The sequence below is a fragment of the Oncorhynchus gorbuscha genome, linkage group LG13 (genome assembly GCF_021184085.1).
Source record: "Oncorhynchus gorbuscha isolate QuinsamMale2020 ecotype Even-year linkage group LG13, OgorEven_v1.0, whole genome shotgun sequence".
Lineage (NCBI taxonomy): Eukaryota > Metazoa > Chordata > Actinopteri > Salmoniformes > Salmonidae > Oncorhynchus > Oncorhynchus gorbuscha.
Genome location: NC_060185.1, coordinates 40005777 through 40029840, shown reverse-complemented (window position 1 = coordinate 40029840; position 24064 = coordinate 40005777). Strand labels below are relative to the sequence as shown.

General features: G+C 43.8%; 1 protein-coding gene across 2 annotated transcripts in view; it reads right to left on the bottom strand.

Moving 5' to 3' along the window:
- LOC123992863 (sortilin-related receptor-like) overlaps positions 1-24064 on the bottom strand; it is a 77882-nt gene that overhangs the window by 52580 nt on the left and 1238 nt on the right. For both annotated transcript variants that reach the window (XR_006831322.1, XM_046294435.1), the window contains exons 2-6: positions 18280-18396; positions 16357-16491; positions 7410-7571; positions 6275-6342; positions 2715-2895 (exon numbers count right to left, since the gene is read on the bottom strand). Coding sequence is in view for 1 of the 2 variants with exons in the window: in XM_046294435.1 (XP_046150391.1) it covers positions 2715-2895; positions 6275-6342; positions 7410-7571; positions 16357-16491; positions 18280-18396 (663 nt within the window). In the remaining variant the exon portion in view is untranslated. The remainder of the gene's footprint in view (positions 1-2714; positions 2896-6274; positions 6343-7409; positions 7572-16356; positions 16492-18279; positions 18397-24064) is intronic.

Sequence of the window (24064 nt, the reverse complement as noted above, 5' to 3'; positions counted from 1 at the left end):
TGAAGAATGCATATTTACAGGGGTTGAAGAATGCATATTTACGGGGGTTGAAGAATGCATATTTACGGGGGTTGAAGAATGCATATTTACAGAGGTTTAAGAATGCATATTTACAGGGGTTGAAGAATGCATATTTACGGGGGTTGAAGAATGCATATTTACAGGGGTTGAAGAATGCATATTTACGGGGGTTGAAGAATGCATATTTACAGGGGTTTAAGAATGCATATTTACAGGGGTTTAAGAATTCATATGTCGTCAACATTGGACAAGCTAAGCTAATAGAACCTTGCCTCTCCACTGCCCCAACCAGCCATCTGCCATTTTATTTTCAGTCTCTCCCTTTCCCCATTCCGCTACCATTATTCCATGCTCACTCAAAAGGCAGTTGTGTGTTTGTGTGTGTGTGAAATTGGGCAGTAATGACAGGATTCAGATACAAGCATGTGTATCTGGCCATGCCTGTTTAACAACACAGGGCTGACTGCAGCGAGTCTGTGTGGTCCTTCAGTGAAAGGCCCGAGTTTGCATAAACAAAAATCATTAACCGTAATTGGCTCAGAATAGACTCATATTTCAGCCATGTTTTGATGGGATTGTGTGTGTCAGACCACATTAACCCGGTGTTCCACAGTACATGACACGGCACGGTCTCTTCAGTCTCCACATTCAGAAAAAGGAGGGGTCAATGGTTAAGTTCCTCTTTCATTGTATAATGCTTTATTGGGCCGCATGTGACCACGCCAAGCATGCTGGATATTTGTGACACAGATTCACAGCCAAAGAAGGAGCCCGGGATCAAACCGTCCCCATCCGTTTCAAAGAGCAGCAGTTGTACGCCTGTGGCTTCCATATGACAAACAATGTGTACGACTGTATCACAACCAGACACTGCTGGGGTCATCTGAGGCCAAACCTTCAGATAGGGTTAAGAGATAATCCCTTTAGAACGATTCACCCTCTATGCATGTGGTGGACTTATCCGGTATTTAAGCCTACCACTTGAATATGATGGGTTTGACTAATGACTTATAGTGCCTTCAGAAAGAATTTATACACTTTTTTTAAATTGATGTAAAATATATATATATATAACTAGACAAGTCAGTTAGGAACATATTCTTATTTACAATGATGGCCTAACGGGGAATAGTGAGTTAACTGCCTTGTTCAGGGGCAGAACAGCAGCAACCTTCGGTTACTGGCCCAACACTAACCACTGCCGCCCCATTAACTTATTCCACATTTTGCTATTAAAACGTGATTTTTTATTTGTTTTCTTTTTGTACACACACAATACCCCATGACAAAGTGAATACATGTACTTAGAAACTTTTGCAAATGTTTTGAAAATGAAACACTGAAATATCTGATTTACATGAGTATTCACACCCCTGAATCCATGCTAGAAGCACCTTTGGCAGTGATTACAGCTGTGAGTCTTTCTGGGTAAGTCTCCAAGAGCTTTGCACACCTGGATTGTACAAGATTTTATTACATTTTATTATTCAAGCTCTGTCAAGTTGGTTGTTGATCAATGCTAGACAGACTATTTTCAAACCTTGCCATATATTTTCAAGACAATTTAAGTCAGAACTGTAACTAGGCCACTCAGGAACATTCAGTATTGTCTTGGTAAGCAACCAGAGTGGCCTTGTGTTTTAGGTTATTGTCCTGCTGAAAAGTGAATTTGTCTCCCAGAGTCTGTTGGAAAGCAGACGGAACAAGGTTTTCCTCTAGGAATTTGCTTGTGCTTAGCTCTACTCCGTTTCTTTCTATCCTAAAAACATCCCTAGTCCTTCCCGATGACAAGCATACCCATAACATGATGCAGCCACCATGATGCTTGAAAATATGAAGAGTGATACTCAGTGATGTGTTGTGTTGGATTCGCCCCAAATATAACACTTTGTTTTCAGCACAAAGTTAATTTCTTGGTAAATTGTTGGCAGTTTTACTGTAGTACCTTATTGCATACAGGATGCATGTTTTGAAATATTTTATTCTGTACAGGCTTCCTTTTTTTCACTCTGTCAATTAGGTTAGTATAGTGAAGTAACTACAATGTTGTTGATCCATCCTCAGTTTTCTTTTATCACAGCCATTAAACTCTGTAACTGTTTGTTTTAAAGTCACCATTGGCCTCATGGTGAAATCCCTGAGTGGTTTCATTCCTCTCCGGCAACTGAGTTAGGAGGACGCCTGTATCTTTGCAGTGCCTCCGTGTATTGATACACCATCCAAAAGTATAATAATTAACTTCACCATGCTCAAAGGGATATTAAATGTCTGCTTTTTTATTTATTTTTACTCATCTACCAATAGGTGCACTTCGTTGCGAGATTGGAAAACCTACCGGGTCTTTGTGGTTGAATCTGTGGTTGAAATTCACTGCTCGACTGAGGGACCTTTCGGATAATTTTATGCGTGGGGTACAGAGATAAGGTAGTCATTCAAAAAATCAAGTTAAAACACTATTATTACACCCTTTAATCCATTTTCAATTCAGGTTTTAACATCAAAATGTGGGAAACGTGGGGGTGAATACTTTCTGAAGGCACTGTATTAGAAGATAGTTATGGCTGGATCACCCAATTCATGTTCAAATAATCAACGTGGGTATCCCTCTCCATAATAACATGAGCATTCTCAACACCGCAAGAGCAACAGATTACCTGACATGTATAATCCCCTTGCAGGTCAACGTCACTTACTGTGGAAGTGGTGGCGAACATGTACTTGTCCCGGAGCTGGAAGTTGTCCACTCTCTCCAGGATGACTCGGCGGTTCTGCTCGCTCTGGAAGAAGTCGGTGCTGCTGAGGATGCTGGACACCCCCTGGGGCTCGTGCCTCTGGACCAGCACCGTGGTGGGGGAATCGTATGGCTCCACACCCCTAGAAAGATGCAGAAATTAGCGCCTGTCTGTGGGACATAGGTAGGGCCAAGAGTTTCTCTCTGACCATGTGGCCCGACCAAGACAAACTCAAAGCCCTTGACTGTGAGTTTATATTTATTGACCATGTGAACTGAACAGGAAGGACTTAAGGGCCTTGGAGGTCTTCCCGTTCAGATAACATGGTCTGGGAAAACTCTGGGCCCAACTTAGTCATAACATACAGATGGACATAGAGTTATGGTTACACACTCACTGACAGACTCTGAAAAACCGAGAAATGTTTTACGGATTACTGACAATCCTAGTATCGTGGAACGGCCTACGTGTTCCTGTGAACACATTCGAAACTCAGAATCCATTTTCCACACACATTGATGTATTTATAGTTTCCCAACTGCACATTTCCAGTAGAAGTTCTGTGTGTGGACATTTTAAGCTGTGAACTTACGGTAAGCTCCAGCAGAACTGAAAGAGGTTTACAGTAGTTTATGATCATCTCCCATAAGGCATTCCAGATTCACACAGAGTGTTCTCACTAACAATGGAGCCAAACAGAGAGAGCCTAGGGTCTAGACTGGCCTATAGCGTGACATTTTAGAGGGGGTTGTGTTTTTATGGGAGCAGGCTGTCCATGTAGAGAGGATAAGAAAGACCCCAGTCAGACAAACTTAGGACCTTGCCTGTCTAATGTTAGTTTGGGGACTTTGCATACAGCCGGGAAACTGCCAATATTAGAGTTTGGGGCAGAGTTTCAGGCCTTGCCGAAATTAGAGTGTGTTGCATTGCTTTTGGGACTTGTCTATATCAACATTTGGGGGCCTTGTCCATAGCAGAGTTTGGGGGCCTTGCCCATAGCAGACTTTGGGGGCCTTGCCCATAGCAGACTTTGGGGCATTGCCCATAGCAGACTTTGGGGCATTGCCCATAGCAGACTTTGGGGGCATTGCCCATAGCAGACTTTGGGGGCAGGTCTAAGTAGCAGAGTTTGGGGTCTTGTCTGTCTATCTAGCAGAATTTGGGGCTGTTTGGAATTTGCCTATATGGGCTATCCTATCAATGTAACGCTGGCAGGGCAGTGGGTTAAAGTTAGCCTATCTAATCCACAGTGCGAAACAAGGGCGTCTTTATTCTTTTTATTTATTATCTCGATCCTCCTACCAAACAGGATCAAATGTTTAGGACAAAAAGGAAAACAAATACATAGAATTTGCTAGTTGGTTAAACACGTCCAACAGTGGGATGTGAACCAGACAAAACCCCAGGGCTTACAGCCTTCTTAGCCTGATCTGCAGCGCAGGCCCTTTTCTCTGTGGCCTCCACAAACGGATTAGACATGGAAAGCCCATAATCAGCAAAGAACTGGACACACATGGTTAAAAAGGAAAACTGGCCATAGAGGCCGAGGAGGAAGAGGCACCAGACAAAGATCTCAATGCAGCTGGTGATGCAGAAGCAGTTAGACACAGCGGAGTCGGTAGCTGCGTCCAGATTTAAAAGGAAAATGACTGGTGGAAAAAATATAGGGGAGAAAAATAAAAAACTCTTTCTAGCCTATGCTTACACCAATCCAATGCTTACACCAATCCAATGCTTACACCAATCCAATGCTTACACCAATCCAATGCTTACACCAATCCAATCCTTACACCAATCCAATCATTACACCAATCCAATCCTTACACCAATCCAATGCTTACACCAATCCAATTCTTACACCAATCCGATTCTTACACCAATCCAATGCTTTGAAATATTTGGGGAGGAGTGCAGCAGTACACACTTCTGGAGCTGCTTTCCTCCTCAGAAGTCCGCAAAGACTTTCAAGCTTTGTGCGTATAGTTACTGCTTTGGGATGAAATGGTTTGTTCATGTTAGTTGTTGGGTTGTATGGGTATTTGTAGTCAAAATCTTCCCTCTGCAACGGTCTCCTGAGACTCTGAGGCTCAGAAGTGTGATCTAAGAGGATCTCCAACGTTCACACTTGGTGGGGGGGGGCATCATCTCCCAAACACAAGAAAGTGCCCGGGGGGGAGAGACTGCAGCGGTAGCTGCGATGTTATCTGCAGCGCTGCCTGGTATTACTGACTACATTATGCCACTTGTACAGACAGAGTTAAGTGGGGCCCTGGCAGACAATCACTTATTCATCAGAAAGAAGGCAGTCTGTTCGATGCCCCTCAAAGTCGCCACATATACGACCACCTCCACCGTCAGAGAACGCAGGAGGGTGAGCAAAAAATCAAAGGGAGAAGGGCTATGTGTCTCTCTCTGACACCAGAAGATGTGTGTACAAATAGCCTGGCGAGATTCAAATGCTTTCAATAAGGTGAAAATGTTCCGAACGATACAGATAGAAATACACTGAAAAGAACGGACGTGATTCCTAATACTACTTAACAGGCAAGCTTAACGTTCTACACAATACATTTCAAATCGGAACGCTCTCGAAATGTTGCACCCTCCTGAACAGACCCCTGCTGTAGCTGACAAGCAGCATTACATATTTGCAGTGGAGAATGAGAGCCTCTTGTTGTCACCTATTAAAAAACGGCAGAGATCCTGCGAGAGAGTGAAAGTGATGTCTAACCGGAACTAACCCTCCTCCTAACCCTTTAAATCATTAACAGATCGGTCAAATCCTTTTATGGATGGGATTTGAAAGCAAAACATATTTTTTAAAGTTTGAGTGGGCCACTCTCCTGCCTAGGCCTACATTACGTGGTGAGAGACACATGGCTGATCTCTTTCACAAGGCACTGAATGTGTCGCAATCATCATTAGCGGTATCAGATTGTTTTTGTTATTTTGATTGACTTTGTCTGTGCAAACTCTGCTCATCTGGCACTCCAGCCAGGCTCAAGCAAACGTTCAAAAGTATTTGAAAGATCTCAAACACTATTTGAACCGAGATCTGGTTGATAGGAGGGTTCAAAATAATTCACACATAGTGAGTCCCAAATAACAATCAGGTAATCAGTGTCTCTCTCCCTCGGGGACCGTAGTGGCATTTTCTTTGCATTGTCATTCAATTACAAGGGCCAATCTAATCTATGTATTTAACTTGGAGAGGCAGGGAGTTAGCTCCCAAGCTGCATGCTTGGTAAGCATACAGCGATCAGAAGACATGTTTATCTCTCCACTGTCTGAGGTCTAGTGAGGGACAGATTGAGGAGGCAAGCTGTCACAGAACACAGAAAAACAGGAAGTAAACAGGAAAAGAAGACACACACAACCCACCCATCCCTCTCACAGATCGTTGCTTTAATGTTTTGCAGACAGTCTGACACTCAACAGCGACAATTAATTATACTGCTGACTGTACATTCTGCCTCTCCTCACACAATCATCACCTTTGTATACAGAGGCATTGATCTTACCAGAAATATGCCTTCACGTGCTCTTGGATCAACACCCATGTCTCTCCAAAATCGTCAGATTTCCATAGCTGCAAAAATAACAGAGGCGGAGGGGTGGGGAGTAAATTATGGTCACATGTTGACTCCAGGCTGTATGTAAGGCGGGGGTGGGGAGTAAATTATGGTCACATGTTGACTCCAGGCTGTATGTAAGGCGGGGGTGGGGAGTAAATTATGGTCACATGTTGACTCCAGGCTGTATGTAAGGCGGGGGTGGGGAGTAAGTTATGGTCACATGTTGACTCCAGGCTGTATGTAAGGCGGGGGTGGGGAGTAAATTATGGTCACATGTTGACTCCAGGCTGTATGTAAGGCGGGGGTGGGGAGTAAATTATGGTCACATGTTGACTCCAGGCTGTATGTAAGGCGGGGGTGGGGAGTAAATTATGGTCAAATGTTGACTCCAGGCTGTATGTAAGGCGGGGGTGGGGGGTAAATTATGGTCACATGTTGACTCCAGGCTGTATGTAAGGCGGGGGTGGGGAGTAAATTATGGTCACATGTTGACTCCAGGCTGTATGTAACTGGCAGAATGTTTGAGAGTCGACCGTTTTCCATCATTTCAGTTGAGCTGAAATGTGAATAATTAGTCAGGGGAAAATTCCACAAAATGTCCTCCGTATTGTATTTTTCAGAGAGACCGTTTAGTAGATGCAGCTGTGACATTTAACCAGTATTTAAATATGCACCACTCTATTTGCAATTATGCAACTGTCCTACATTCAGAAATATCGGCTTTGTTTCTCTAGAACAGTCACGCTGTAATATAAATCAAATGCTGTGGGGCTATGGTACGGTAATCCAGCATATGGAGTAGAGCCATTTGTCCACATAGGCATCTAACCCCGAACCTACTGGGGGCCACAGAGCTACTGGCAAAGGAAAAGCCTGATGTACTATAGCCCTGATCATTATAATAGACTCCTCCTACACAAAGATCTCCATCATGAAAAGACGGTTGATCTCAAGGGACTTCCCGGTTAAACATTTTTTATAAAAACATGCTTACCTCTGCATGTTGTTAATTGTCTACGTTTCTGTCCGAGACCTTTTTCAAGAAAGGGAAGCAGCATTTCTATAGCAGTCAGTTGACTACCTGTTTCTTGGGGTGGGAGCCGTCATAGCCCAGGACCAGGTTGGCTCTCTTGCTGTGCAGCAGCAGATCTGTGGGCTTGAAGGGGATGGAGAACCCCTGGATGGTCTTGCAGAAGTCAAAGGAGTTCCAGAGGTAGCTGTTGGTGCTGTCTGCAAAGAGGTACTGGAACGAGAGAAGGACAAGACGGGCCAAGGTTAGGCTAAATACCCACTGGGGTCTGTTCATGAGTGTTACAGAATGTTAAGCTAGAAATACACTGCTAAAAAAATAAAGGGAACACTAAAATAACACATCCTAGATCTGAATGAATGAAATATTCTTATTAAATACTTTTTTCTTTACATAGTTGAATGTGATGACAACAAAATCACACAAAAATGATCAATGGAAATCAAATTTATCAACCCATGGAGGTCTGGATTTGGAGTCACACTCAAAATTAAAAGTGGAAAACCACACTACAGGCTGATCTAACTTTGATGTAATGTCCTTAAAACAAGTCAAAATGAGGCTCAGTAGTGTGTGTGGCCTCCACGTGCCTGTATGACCTCCCTACAACACCTGGGCATGCTCCTGATGAGGTGGCGGATGGTCTCCTGAGGGATCTCCTCCCAGACCTGGACTAAAGCATCCGCCAACTCCTGGACAGTCTGTGGTGCAACGTGGCGTTGGTGGATGGAGCGAGACATGATGTCCCAGATGTGCTCAATTGGATTCAGGTCTGGGGAACGGGCGGGCCAGTCCATAGCATCAATGCCTTCCTCTTGCAGGAACTGCTGACACACTCCAGCCACATGAGGTCTAGCATTGTCTTGTATTAGGAAGAACCCAGGGCCAACAGCACCAGCATATGGTCTCACAAGGGGTCTGAGGATCTCATCTCGGTACCTAATGGCAGTCAGGCTACCTCTGGCGAGCACATGGAGGGCTGTGCGGCCCCCCAAAGAAATGCCACCCCACACCATGACTGACCCACCGCCAAACCGGTCATGCTGGAGGATTTTGCAGGCAGCAGAACGTTCTCCACGGCGTCTCCAGACTGTCACATGTGCTCAGTGTGAACCTGCTTTCATCTGTGAAGAGCACAGGGCGCCAGTGGCGAATTTGCCAATCTTGGTGTTCTCTGGAAAATGCCAAACATCCTGCACGGTGTTGGGCTGTAAGCACAACCCCCACCTGTGGACGTCGGGCCCTCATACCAGCCTCATTGAGTCTGTTTCTGACCGTTTGAGCAGACACATGCACATTTGTGGCCTGCTGAAGGCTCTGGCAGTGCTCCCCCTGCTCCTCCTTGCACAAAGGCGGAGGTAGCGGTCCTGCTGCTGGGTTGTTTCCCTCCTGCGGCCTCCTCCACGTCTCCTGATGTACTGGCCTGTCTCCTGGTAGCGCCTCCATGCTCTGGACACTATGCTGACAGACACAGCAAACCTTCTTGCCACAGCTCGCATTGATGTGCCATCAGACACTTGTGTGGGTTGTAGACTCCGTCTCATGCTACCACTAGAGTGAAAGCACTGCCAGCATTCAAAAGTGACCAAAACAGCAGCCAGGAAGCATAGGAACTGAGAAGTGGTCTGTGGTCACCACCTGCAAAACCACTCCTTTATTGAGGGTGCCTTGCTAATTGCCTATAATTTCAACCTGTTGTCTATTGCATTTGCACAACAGCATGTGACATTTACTGTCAATCAGTGTTGCTTTCTAAGTGGACAGTTTGATTTCACAGAAGTGTGATTGACTTGGGAGTTACATTGTGTTGTTTAAGTGTTCCCTTTATTTTTTTGAGCAGTGTATATTGTGTAGAGTAGATGGTAGAAGAGGGATTCATTATTGCTCTATACATAACATTTCGATTTGCACCTGCATCTTTCCGAAGTGAATAAACCTCTGATGTGGCAAAACGTCAAGCCTGACTGATTTCAACAAACTAGAATAGCAACAACTGGCCTAATATCTCAATTCCAGATATCTCTAGTCTCGCTAATTCAAAAGAGTTGGCAAACATCCCTACCCCCAAAATCTAAAAATATTCACAGAACTAGTCAAGAGATATTTAATTTGAAATGCCTAATTAAAAATTCAGATTACGCAATTATACAGAGCTATAATCCCATTTTGTCAGTCCTTCCTTTGATCTATTTTTTTAGCTGCCTTCCCAATAACTCCTCTATTCTCAATGGCCTCCATTTGGAAATGGGACAGAGCCCCTGTGAGAACAAAAGCTCTGTAGCGCAAGGCACCGAGCGGGAGGTAGTGAAATAGATGGATGCTATGAGATGACGATCCAAAGCTGAAATGATGTCTCATACTGTAGAGGAGTCACGACTAGGACATAGTAGGTCCCACATGTACAGCACATCATAGAGAGAAACATCAGGGACTTACTCCACTGTTATATCACCAGATTCAGTGCCTTCAGAAAGTATCTACACCTCTTGACATTCTACACATTTTTGTTGTGTTAACAGCCTAAATTTCATATTCACTAAATTGAGATTTTGTGTCACTGCCTACACACAATACAGCATCATGTCAAAATGGGGGGGGGGGGGAGTAGAAACCTGACAAATTAATATTACATATATATAATTATTCAACCCCTTTGTTATTGCAAGCCTAAATAAGTTCAGGAGTAAAAATGTGCTTAACAAGTCACATAATAAGTTGCAGGGACTCACTCTGTGTGCAATAGTGTTCAACATAATTTATTAATGACTACCTCATCTCTGTACCTCACACATACAGATAATTGTAAGGTCCCTCAGTCGATTAGCAAATTTCAAACACAGATTTAAACAAAAATACCAGGGAGGTTTTCCAATGCCTTGCAAAGAAGGATACTTATTGGTAGATGGGTAAAATAAAAGCAGACATTAAATATCCCTTTGAGCATGGTGAAGTTATGAATTGCACTTTGGATGGTGTATCAATACACTCAGTCCCTACAAAGATACAGACATCCTTACTAACTCAGTTGCCAGAGATGAAGGAAACCACTCAGGGATTTCACCATGAGGCCAAGGTGAATTTAAACATCTAGAGTTTAATGGCTGTGATAGGAGAAAACTGAGGAAAGATCAACAACATTGTAGCTACTCCACAATACTAACCTAAAAGACAAAGAAGGAAGTCTGTACAGAATAAATTATTCCAAAACATGCATCCTGTTTGCAACAAGGCACTAAAGTAAAACTGCAAAACATGTGGCCTGAATACAACTCGTTTTATTTGGGGAAAATCCAACACAACACATCACTGAGTACCACTCTTCATATTTTAAGCATGGTGGTGGCTGCATCATGTTACGTGTATGCTTGTCATCAGCAAGGACTAGGGAGTTTTTTAGGATAAAAATCAACTGAATAGAGCTAAGCACAGGCAAAATTCTAGAGAAAACCCTGGGAGACAAATTCACCTTTCAGCAGGACAATAACCTGAAAGACAAGGCCAAATATACACTGGAGTTGCTTACCAAGATGAAATTGAATGGTCACGAGTAGCCTAAGTTGAAAAATATATGGAAAGACATGAAAATGTGTTACGTTTGTTGAATGGAGGAGACCAAGGCACAGCGTGATGTGAATACTTTGTTCTGTTTATTAACGAAGAAACACTAAACAAACTATACAAAACAACAAAACGAACGTGACGCTATATAAAAACAAGTGCAGACACAGGCAACTAACCATAGACAATAACCCACAAAATACCCAAGGAATATGGCTGCCTAAATATGGTTCCCAATCAGAGACAATGATAAACAGCTGCCTCTAATTGAGAACCAATCTAGGCAACCATAGACATACATAACACCTAGACTAGTTAAACACCCATAGACATACAAAACCCCTAGACAGGGACAAAAACACATACATCACCCATGTCACACCCTGACCTAACCAAAATAATAAAGAAAACAAAGAATACTAAGGTCAGGGAGTGACAAAATGGCTGTCTAGCGAAGATCAACACCCAACTTGACAGAGAATAATATTGTGCAAATATTGAACAATCCAGGTGTGCAAAGCTCTTAGAAACTTACACAGAAAGACTCACAGCTGCAATTGCTGCCAGAGGTGATTGTAACATGTATTGACTCAGGGGGTTGAGTACTTATACACATGAAAACATGAAATGACCCCGGGAATAGATAGAACATCGCTCAGACATGCACAGACATGCACAACAATTATGTAACATCAAAACGGGTGAATCTTTCTTTGAAGTAGATCTTATAAATAGGCAGATCCATAACCAGTCAGACTTGGTATAAAAGGATAGGGCCGACATGTAATGACAGCGGGTTATGCTATAGGCTAACCATTCATTATCTCAGATCCCGCTTCATTCATAAATCACTACCTAAAGTGATCACTGCAATTTAGCTCTCAGACACTTCATCATATGCTTTCTATAAAGGGGAGGCTAGACGGACCCATATTTATCAAGTGTCTAGAGAAGGAGATTTAGGATCAGTTTTTTACCTTTTAAATCATAATGAATCCACTTATTATGGACAGAGATTAATTGATCCTAGATCTGGACTCATACTCTGAAGAGGCTTGCTAAATACGGGCCCGGAATTCACAGCTCAGCTTGCACATGAGAAGCAACCACTAATTTCCCATGGTAATCATCTCCATGATGTTGGGAGCATGTTGCAGACTAAGATGGTGAAATCCTCTTGCTGTTATAACAGGCAGCCCTGCCTCTCTCTCTCTCTCTCTCCTGTCTGCAGATGGATGGCCCCAGCCTGCGGCCTCTACAGAGACCGACAAACTGCGTTTCCCATGCACCTGGAAATAACCTCCACTGGGCTGAGTGCCAGGTGGAATGGGGGCGGGGCCAGGGCTATGACTCACCGGCACACAGTGAGACATAATCGAAACACGTCACCGCACCAAACCTCACGGCACTGCATCGAACAATCTCGAGCTCAAGAGTGATAACTACGCATGTACACAAGCACACACCCACAGACACTATATACACCTAAATCAACCCTTAGAAACCACAAGCTCAATAACGTTATGTGCCTTCTGCTGTTTTGAGGAGATGGGAGAACATATGAAAAAGAGCTATACACTCATACTTTGAAAACATAATAAAACCCCTCTGTATCAGGGCAGTTTGAAATATAGACAGGCCTTTTATCATCATTCTGCACAGTGGGTGTACAAAACATTAGGAACACCTGTCCTTTCCATGACAGACTACCCAGGCGAATCCAGGTGAAAGATAAGATCCATTATTGATCAACATGGCAGCAACATAACATGGCAGCAGAACAACATGGTAGCAGCACAGAATGGTAGCAGCACAAAATGGTAGCAGCACAAAACAGGGTACAAACATTATTGGGCACAGACAACAGCAGAAAGGGCAAGAAGGTAGAGACAACAATACACACAAGTGTCAGTAAGAGTGCCCATGAATGAGTCTTTGAATGAAGAGATTGAGATAAAACTGTCCAGTTTGAGTGTTTGATGCAGCTCGTTCCAGTCGCTAGCTGCAGCGAACTGAAAAGAAGAGCGACCCAGGGATGTGTGCGCTTTGGGGACCTTTAACAGAATGTGAATGGCAGAACAGGTGTTGTATGTGGAGGATGAGGGCTGCAGTAGATTTCTCAGATAGAGGGGAGTGAGGCCTAAGAGGGGAGTGAGGCCTAAGAGGGTTTAATAAATAAGCATCAACCAGTGGGTCTTGTGACAGGTATATAGAGACGACCAATTTACAGAAGAGTATAGAGTGCAGTGATGTGTCCTATTAGGAGCATTGGTGGCAAATCTGATGACCGAGTGGTAAAGAACATCTAGCCGCTCGAGAGCACCCTTACATGCCGATTTATAATTTACGTCTCCGTAATCTAGCATTGGAAGGATGGTCAAATGAATCAGGGTTAGTTTAGCAGCTGGTGTGAAAGAGGAGCGATTACGACAGAGGAAACCAAGTCTAGATGTAACTTTAGCCTGCAGATTTGATATGTGCTGAGAGAAGGACAGTGTACCGTACTTGTATGAGGTGACTACCTCAAGCTCTGAACCCTCAGAGGTAGTAATCATACTTGTGGGGAGAAGGACATTCTTCTTTCCAAACCATATGACCTTTGTTTTGGAGTTGTTCTGAACAAGGTTAAGGGCAGAGAATCTTGTTGGACACTAAGAAAGCTTAACACAAAATCCGGGGAGGGGCCAGCTGAGTATAACACTGTATCATCTGCATATACAGTTAATGTCGGAAGTTTACATACACCTTAGCCAAATACATTTAAACTCCGTTTTTCACAATTCCTGACATTTAATCCTAGTAAATATTCCCTGTCTTAGGTCAGTAAGGATCGCCACTTTATTTTAAGAATGTGAAATGTCAGAATAATAGTAGAGAGAATTATTTATTTGAGCTTTTATTTCTTTCATCACATTCCCAGTGGGTCAGAAGTTTACAAACACTCAATTAGTATTTGGTAGCATTGCCTTTAAATTGTTTAACTTGGGTCAAAAGTTTTAGGTAGCCTTCCAAAAGCTTCCCACAAGAAGTTGGGTGAATTTTGGCCCATTCCTCCTGACAGAGCTGGTGTAACTGAGTCAGGATTGTAGGCCTCCTTGCTCACACATGCTTTTTCAGTTGTGCCCACAAATTTTCTATACGATTGAGGTCAGGGCTTTGTGATGGCCACTCCAATACCTTGACTTTGTTGTCCTTAAGCCATTTTGCCACAACTTTGGAAGTATGTTTGAGCTCATTTTCCATTTGGAAGACCCATTTGTGACAAAGCTTTAACTTCCTGACTGATGTCTTGAGATGTTGCTTCAACATATCCACATCATTTTCCTTCCTCATGATGCCATCTATCTTGTGAAGTGCACCAGTCCCCCCTGCAGCAAAGCACCCCCACAACATGATGCTGCCACCCCCGTGCTTCACAGTTGGGTCATTATGGCCAAACAGTTATATTTTTGTTTCATCAGACCAGAGGACATTTCTCCAAAAAGTACAATCTTCGTCCCCATGTGCATCCGTAGTCTGGCTTTTTTTATGGCGGTTTTAACATGCAGAAACCCCAGGCTTTTACTAGAGCAGAAATCAGTGCAACAGATAGAGAACAAGTCAGAATTGGGGCTAGCAACAGTAGATGGGCCATGGTATACATGCACATTTCCAGATATCAAGAGTAATACAGTCAAGGCACAGCAGAGGACATGGAGAGCTCTGCAGTGTTGATTTATGACATTTGAATGTGCATTAAATAGCAACATGATCATGTAATACAGCAGTTTCATCAGGTAACATGAATACAAAGCCGGAGGGAGGTCAAAAGTCTGTGTAACCAAAAGAGAGTCAGAATCCCGAATGTGGGAACAAGCATAGTCTCCCCCACGGTTGGGTGAACAAGAAAGTTCATAGTCAACAAAGCATGCAGACGTCATGAGGGAAATAGCAAAATGCACAAGAAAAAAATATATAACAACTTGGGGCTAGCCATAAGTTCAGAGTCACTTGCTCCAACAGTGCCTGTATGCTGGAGGTGAGTGAAAGCTCTGGAGAGAGGGGGGAGTGTGGTGGGGGTACCAGTACCCATGGATGGTCTCTGAACAGCAGGAGTTGGCTTCAAGGCCTCTGGATTTGGGTGGGGTAGCCTGCCATTTGTTGGGCTCAAAGGCTTCGACACCTCTCACTTCACACCTCAGTGCTAAATGAAGTTGTATTCCAGGTTGGATGGTGTATTAATCCTTCCAGGTAATCTTGTCCACAATCAGGTTGTAGGTTTGGAGTTTTGATCTGGAGTGAGGGTATCATCCTGTATATGTCCCTGCCTAAATCAATTATTTTTGGAAAAACATGCTGAAAAATGCAGGAGCTCATGACCTCTCTCTCCAGCAGCCAGGGAACATTACCGTATATAAACGTTGGGTTGTTATTTTACCTGAGATGCACAAGGTCCTCTACTCCAACAATTAATCCACAGATAAAACGGTAAACCGAATTAGTTTCTCATCATCTCTCCTCCTTAAGGCTTATTTTTCTTCTTTGGACTTTATATGGCGGCTGGAAACCAACTTCACAGCATTACTACAACCTACCGGAGTGTGGACCTACGTTCATCTTCCAATCACCCACGTGGGTATATGCTTCTAAAAACCAATGAGGAGATTTGAGAGGCAGGGCTTGCAACGGGTTGAGCGTCACAAATAGAAGCAACTTCTATTTTAGCGCCTGGCCAGGCAGACGCTCGCTGTCATGCACAAGCAGTGTGGGCGCAATGATGAATAACATGTAATTGTACATTTATTTTGGACGTGAGCGGTTTGGTCAGCATGTAAAGCACTGCATCATAGGGCTAGAGGCATTACTATAGACCCAGGCTGTGGCTCAACCGGCCGTGGCCGGGAGTCCCATAGGACAGCGCACAATTGGCCCAGCGTCGTCCGGGTTTGGCCGGGTGGGCTTTACTTGGATCATCACGCCCTAGCGACGCCTTGTGGCGGGCTGGGTGCCTGCGGGCTGACCTCGGTCACCAGTTGAATGGTGTTTCCTCCAACATATTGTTGTGGCTGGCATTCGGGGTTAAGCTCACGGGTGTTAAGGAGTGAGGTTAGGCAAGTCATGTTTTGGAGGAAGCATGACTCCACCTTTCACCTCTCCCGAGCCCGTTGGGGAGTTGCAACGATGTAACAAGTTCGAAATTGGGGAGAAAAGGCGGGGGGGATATTTAAAAAATGGTCTATCAACAAAATGACATCCAGCCACCTTGACACAACTGTGGGAAGCATTGGAGTCAACATGGGCCAACATCCCTGCGGAATGCTTTAAACACCTTATAAAGTCCATGCCCAGACAAATTGAGGCTATTCTGAGGGCAAAAAGAGGATGCAACTCAATATTAGGAAGGTGTTCCTAATGCTTTGTACACTCAGTGTCAATACCTCTATGGTCTTCAGCCACTTACCCTCTTATTGTCAGCGGGGCTGTGGTAGAACTGGGAGATGACCTGCTTGTTCCCCTCTTTCTCCTTCTCCCCACTCAGCTGAAAACTCTCTGAGATGGGGGAGAAGCTGGTTCCATAGTCGTAAGACACGTACACCTACCATGTGACAGAGGAGAGAGGAACGAGGTGAGAACATGGAAGTGATGGTACACGTTAACAAGTAAAATCCGCTAGCACAGTACTTTTGGATGTGATGCTTTATGGACAGGAAAAATTTGGCGTTGTCAAGTTCGATTTTTTGAATGCTTCTTGATGGACACATTTATAGTAGAGGACAAAATGATTTTAGAATGGTGTATTGGGAGGGAGGCCATTAACTGACTCTGTAAAAGGAATCAAAGCATTTAGGCAGTAGCTAGACTTTCCATCTACGGAGAGAAACACAATACTTAGGAAAAAGCTTTGTCTATGCTAACTGACTACAGAGTGGAACTGTAGTTCCTTTAAGAGAGAACTCCAATCCAGAATGTTAAGAGGTGTTCAGTGTTCCCTGCTGTTCTGTCCTGCAGACTCTACCCGAGACCATACATGAGTGAGGTCAGAGCTCTCAGATTCCCATCAGAGTGCCAGAGACCAAGGAACTCAGACCACAGAGAATAGCACACAAAGCCCACAACGCCGACTGGAAGTTATGTGGAGGAACGTACTGAACTGGGAGTGGATAGAGACACAAAACTAACAATTCATGTTCAAACAAACTGTCCTTCACCAGTTCAAAGGGCATCACATCTCAAGTTAACCCCTAGAGGACAGGAGGTCTTTCTTACACTGTGTACAAAAGCAGTGGGGGTTGGGTTGGGTTACTGTAGGCTGAGCATCAGTATCAGACAGCATAGGGAGCTGATATCATCAAAAGCAGAAAGAATAGAGAGAGAGAGATGTAACAGATGGAGGGATTCATCCATGGCTCAGTGAATCTGATCGAGGAGAGGAGTGGAAGCTCACGGCTGGCAGGCAGGCCATCTCATTAGCACAGTGGAACAGGTCTGGGCCTCGCAGCACTGACATCATGTGGCCTGTCACTGACCAATGGGCTCCCATGCACACACAGAATAACATGCATGTACACAAACACGTATGGATACACAAACACTGCATTACACAACCAAACTGTGGGTAAACCAGTATTGTCATTTCTGCCATGGTACCTTGAACAAAGGAGTCTTCATTTGAATAGGGGGAAAAATCTGAAATGTACAGTCCATAGTAAGATTGAAAAGAGGGCAATGTGAACTGAGAGGGAAGGAGAAGATTCAAAGTGTCCGAAAACAGCACGGCTGTAAAGCAACATGCAGGCATTATCCTATTTTTTTATTTTTTATTTATCTGTTATTTTACCAGGTAAGTTGACTGAGAACACGTTCTCATTTGCAGCAACGACCTGGGGAATAGTTACAGGGGAGAGGAGGGGGATTAATGAGCCAATTGTAAACTGGGGATTATTAGGTGACCATGATGGTTTGAGGGCCAGATTGGGAATTTAGCCAGGACACCGGGGTTAACACCCCTACTCTTACGATAAGTGCCACGGGATCTTTAATGACCTCAGAGAGTCAGGACACCCGTTTAACGTCCCATCCGAAAGACGGCACCCTACACAGGGCAGTGTCCCCAATCACTGCCCTGGGTCATTGGGATATTTTTTAGACCAGAGGAAAGAGTGCCTCCTACTGGCCCTCCAACACCACTTCCAGCAGCATCTGGTCTCCCATCCAGGAACTGACCAGGACCAACCCTGATGTAGTGGTGGATAGGTTCATGGATATGTTTGTTTCGCGTGATTGTGGATCCCCATTCCCGCACACAAGGTGTGTTAATGTACTTACAGGAAATGTAGGCTTCTACATTAGTATACTCACAGGAAGTGTACTACTGTGTACTCACCGAGCTAGTCTTGGGACCTGTGGCTCCGACACTGTCTCTGGCCAGCGCCACGATGACATTGCTCTTCTCCCCGGCCCAGTGCACCACCATCTGGTTGTGGGAATCGTTCAGGTTGGCCTGCAAAGAAAAGAACAGTCTCTCAACTGACCGGATGTATTTTTGTTCTGCTTCATCAAAATGCAGCTCAACACGAGGCCAATGAATTAGGCAACTATCTGATAGATTACAGTCACTTTTATCTCCGATAAACGTCCTTGGACCATAATAGCATTTCATAACAAATTTGATATCAGCTAGACATTGTAATGATTTTGCTGTGTTTCCGGCATCTTCTTAGCTGGTAGAAATCCCTCCGTGAAAGGTTGCGGTACCTTGCCTGGCTGTGTCTGGTGTATTGAACAGAGCTGTCGTGCTTTTCTTTATTCATGATTTTATCTGGGTAAGCTTATTGATGCATATTACTATGGCAACGCACTTCGTGGAGTTATTGTTATGACCTTGCGAGGAGCACCTTGCTAAAGGCTCCTCTCCCTCTCTTTGTGTGTGTGTGTGTGAGAGAGACAGTGAAAACAAGCAGTGACCAGCTTTACATCACATTGCCCACCGTCAGAGGCCTTCACTGTGTCCATTGAAACAACACAATGCTGCTATACTAAGTGCTTGTGGTAGATGTAGTAGTGTAAAAGCAGAAGCAACAGGTCAATTAAACGCCAACGCTCCATTGGTGCAGCTCTGAAAATAAGTCTGTGAAGTGTGAATCCCCAAAAAGTATGTCATTTTAAATCCCACTGCCTTTACCTCTCATCCGAGCGCTCCCCTCTCTCATATTTAATTTATCATTCTGCAGGGGGCTGTGAGTCTTTAAAAAGCTCAGTTTTCTCCCTATACTACAGTATTTCTTCAGACTTGGACAACACAAAGACTTTTATTTCTGTATAAATGATAAACAAATGTTCCTCTTCTTTCAGTGGTAACTTTACACCAACTATTGGTACTATGGTTTATAGACTTTCTGCTGCAAATTGCTACAAAATAGCCTACAATAATTTGTTGTGTGTATAAGCATGATTTCAGCATGAACATTGTAATAAGGTAACTCATTCCATGTCATTTAACATTCTCATTGCCTGAGAAACAGAGTCGAACACTTCTACTAACTGGACTTGTCTAATACGAAACGCTCATTCAGAAGGTTTTAAAACATTTCGCTATGGTGGGCCCTACTAAACACATCCCAGGAGGTCAGCTGAGTCAAAGGCAAGGCCGTCTTCGAGGCTGAGATGACTCTGCGGTAAATCTCAGAGCCGTTTAAGCCTTGTTGCCCGCGGACCATGTAAAAGGGTGCCGGTGTGGTCCCCCTGACACAGCTGAATCGGGAGAGCGATGGCACTGGTAAACTGCTGCAAATGGCAGCATGAGACACAATCTATTCCTCTGGCCGAGCTCGACAACAAAATCGGCCATTAAAAATCAGGTAATGACATGAGCCTCACTCCAACTAGCTCTAGTTACGTGAAGCATTGTACTATGCTTGGGGTTAGGGCTTCTCACGCTCACTGTCGTCCGTTGGTTCCCAAAAGGTCCGGCTACCTTTAGCCATATCTCATAATACAGCTTTTAGAGTAGATGGGACTGACTAACTGCATTCTATTTGGATTTGTGATCAAAGGAATAATAAGTCTAATCATTGTGTGGAGACATTTTGAGCTTTGAGCACAATGACATCTCCTATTGCTTGTGGTCTTGCAAGTGATTGACGATACTACCAAAAACAGTACAGCATGGAGATAGGCTAAAACAGCTTCTCCAATAGAAATCCCTGATCACACTTGTAGGTGATGTCATGGCGAAGTTGGCTAGCTAAGCTCATGCGTAGAAACACGTCGTAGGGTCTAACGGTCGTCTCGCGCCGACCTGCGCATGTGCAGGCCCGTAAAATCAAAGGCCCTCCTTCGACATAAAGTTGTTTTCGTTCCCAGAAGTCTTGCGACGTTGCACCTCCAATTGAGGCCTTGAACATGTAAATGCTGGGCCTGAAAATGTGCCTAACGTTGATAATAGCGATAAAGAGTCCTGTTTAGCTCTCCCAAACGGTTTTTAGCATAGATAGTCAAGATTCCAGATGTTGAGTCTGCTAGTGTGATAGTTAAAAGTGGCAAAGAAAGAAGTGACTCAGTACATCGGTTTCTTAGGCAGCATGTTGGTCACTGGGGCATTAGGACGGGTGGTCATACAAAAGCAACCATCAGTCTTTACCAAGCAAGTGCCAGGGATTCTAACACTACTCATTCCTTTGCACTAGTGCATTGACATAAGCTCTGGAAGCATCTAACAAGCCCCAAATTATTCAACATTATCTCTGACAAACCTTGAAACTCACCAGTGAGGAACAGTAAATGAATCTGTCCATAGCTCACGGCTCATGATCCTTTGCACTATCTGGACGAAGCTAGATTGATGTCAGTTGAAAAACCCCATCGGAATGGAAAAGGAAGTACACAAACCATGCCTTACAAAAAAGCCATTGCCGAGTGTCTGAAGGAGACTGGTCAATGCTGATTCCATCAGTCCAAACTGAAAAGCACAAATCAACTGGGGCATATCAGTCACATCAATCTGGACTCTCCTCAAAATAGTTTTCATTGGTAATCCAGGAGACGCTTTTGTGGTGCCACAAAAATATATTTTTCTCTTTTTCTCCCCTCATGTACCCTCCCTTCTTTGAGAAGCATGGGTGTGTTCAGTAGAGAAATTGTTTTGAAACTAGTGAAACAGGGAGGTAGGCTAATACTTGAACTTGTCCAAGAAACACTCATTTTCGTTTCCAGTGGCAAAATGGTTTTGTGCACAACTAAACACAACCTTGGTGCCTCTACGTCAATCTGTTTCCTCAACAACAACAACAAGCAAAGAATAACTCCTGTGAAATAGGGAGAGTATTTACATCTCCCCACCATGTTCTCCTTCATTATTCAAGAGAGCAGAATGAACCACTGCTGAAAGAGTGTCACCGTTGGAGCGGAGCTGAACCGACGATGACATCATCCGCCTGCTGCAGAACTGGCATTCATTACATTTGCATTTTCAATCTACCAGTGTGTATTTTTGGTTGGATGCAGCCCAATTGCACCACTGTCTGTGACAGTCATGCCGCACAATAGTTTTTTTTCTTCTGTTATATACACTGAATGATGACCAACTAGCTGCGACAGGCCCTGATATCAATGTGTTATAGGCTAGTTTATCTCCCCATGGTGAAGTCTGGGCTCGGCTATGTTATATAAAGGTCTGCTCTGCTCTGTGGAATCTCTGAAGTAGCCTCCTTGACAGAGACTAAAGTCCTTCTTCACAAGGCTGAATGATAAGTGGGTTAACATGGCAGATCATGCTGAATGTCTCGATGCTGTTGCCAGCTGAAGAGTAGCAAGCTAGACAGCAAAACATTAGTGAGTGCCTGGCATTCTTTTGGGGTCAAATGTGAGAAACAAGCTTGAAGAGAGACTTCAGGTGAGCTGTGTGTGTGTGTGTGTGTGTGTGTGTGTGTGTGTGTGTGTGTGTGTGTGTGTGTGTGTGTGTGTGTGTGTGTGTGTGTGTGTGTGTGTGTGTGTGTGTGTGTGTGTGTGTGTGTGTGTGTGTGTGTGTGTGTGTGTGTGTGTGTTTGTGTGTGTGTGTGTACACATTTGACTATACTTGTGAGTACCAGAAGTCCTCACAAGAATAGCAAACCAACAAAAATTCAGAGAAGTGAGGACATTTTGCCAATCCACAATTTTAGGCTTAGGGGTTAGGTTTAAGGTTAGAATAGGGTTAAGGTCGGGGAAAATACGATTTTGAACGCAAATCAATTGTTGGTCCCCAAGAAAATGCCTAACAAGCATAGCTAGACATACCTCTGTATGCGTGTGTGTGTGTGTGTTCTTCGGGAGGTTAAGTTAGTGCTGCACAAACACATTCATTCATTCAGGTGATTTAGTATGTAAATGTAGTACGTCTATCATCTGGCCTTGAGAGACGAGTCAGCTGAAATGCAACTCACAAACACATGCACACACACACCAGTGAAAATACCCGTTTGGACATACCTTTTCCATATCTGCATTGTTCACCTTCGTTACTGCAACTTGCAGTAAAATTCAATCCGAAAGAGTCTAGTCTGTAATTGTAGTCCTGAAAGGATCTGTCATAGACTGTGACAGACTGTAGTAAATTATATACAAGCACAAAATAAACCAATTAAATGTTTGAAGGGGACCAAGCTGGTATAACTTGCCAATGCTTGTTCTATTGCTCGCCAGCTCACACACACACATGCCGAAATAAAGATGATCAGGATTCTCATTGATTACCATAGCACCTATTTTTACCCAGCACTCGCTTTGCTGCAGTTAGCAAACAGTATCAGTTGTCCTACTACATTAGGCCTAATCTATCGAAACTCAACACAAAAGTGTAAACATGTGTATCCTTCTCGCTCACACAGGCTCATAGAATTAGGCATCAGAACAAGTCCAGGCACCATAGTAGTATAGTCAAATATATTCATCAAGGCTCCTTACGTGTGACACAATGACAACTATGAACACGAATGAGGAAAATGAGTACAGCCAAGAATTCCCCAGGCCAAATATCACCATGGCACATGACACTTGTATTGTGGTCTTATGCACACTTATGCACACTCTGTTTACATTGGGTCATGTGGCAGGGAACCAGATCCTGCTTGCTACACACCTTCAGAGTGTGCTATGTTATTTCCCTGGATATGTTTGTGAACTGTGGGAAACGGTTGACGGGATAGATTGACCGACTTCAGGGGTGTTTTGAGTAGGGCACACACTAGCAAAACAATTTGCAAAGCAACACAAAACCACCATTGGACAAGTTCAGGTATGACCTCTGCATTTCAAGATGTTCTGTCTCTGCTGAACAGGGCCGAGGCCTGGCTCTCTTGTTTGTTTTGAGTGAGAATCTCGACTGGCAGATGCTCAAGGCAGGTTTCAGTCACACTCCCTGCTTGAATTTCCCAATACAGCCCCCTCCGTGACTGCCTCCACCGAATGACTCAGGGGTTTTACTGGAAGCCATGTCTCAGAGTGGTTTTTATCTACTTATCAGGAATGATGGCTATATATTTGGTCAATTAGCTGGAACTCTAAAGCCACATTCCTAGTTCTTAAACTAAGAAATTGATTAAGTGTAATCCACATTTCACACACACTGACAACATCCGATACAGGTTTGTACAACAATTCAATTTAAAAGGGAGAATATATATCTGGATCTATATAGCTCAGTATGGTTAGGGACAGGGGACTGGAAGCTTACTTTAACTTAAATGCCAAAATAACAGCCCTACAGTTGCTACAAAAAGCCTACCTTACTTATAAACAAAGTATGTACCTTTCTGTGAATTTTCACTGGAGCACCTTTAGAAACCTCTAGGCTAAATCCCATGGGTGCCCTATCTAATGAAAAAAAAGCTATTTAATCCCTGAAGAAATTGGCTTTCATAGTTTGGGGAATGGGTGTGTGAGGAGACACTGTCAGTGTTTATTTTCTGTTCTGTGCAAATAATTGCATGCTATTTGGGGATATTTCTGAAAGGGGGAGAGGGGGGCTAAACAACAGCTTACTCTCATTCCAAGAAGACATAACCTTGCCTGCAGTTAACCTAAATACACATCCGATTCAATGAACACCCTCCAGAACAAAACATGACACCTGACCAGCAGAGGAATTCCAAACTTGATCACATAAGCAACCATTTCTGTTCCAATTTGAGGAT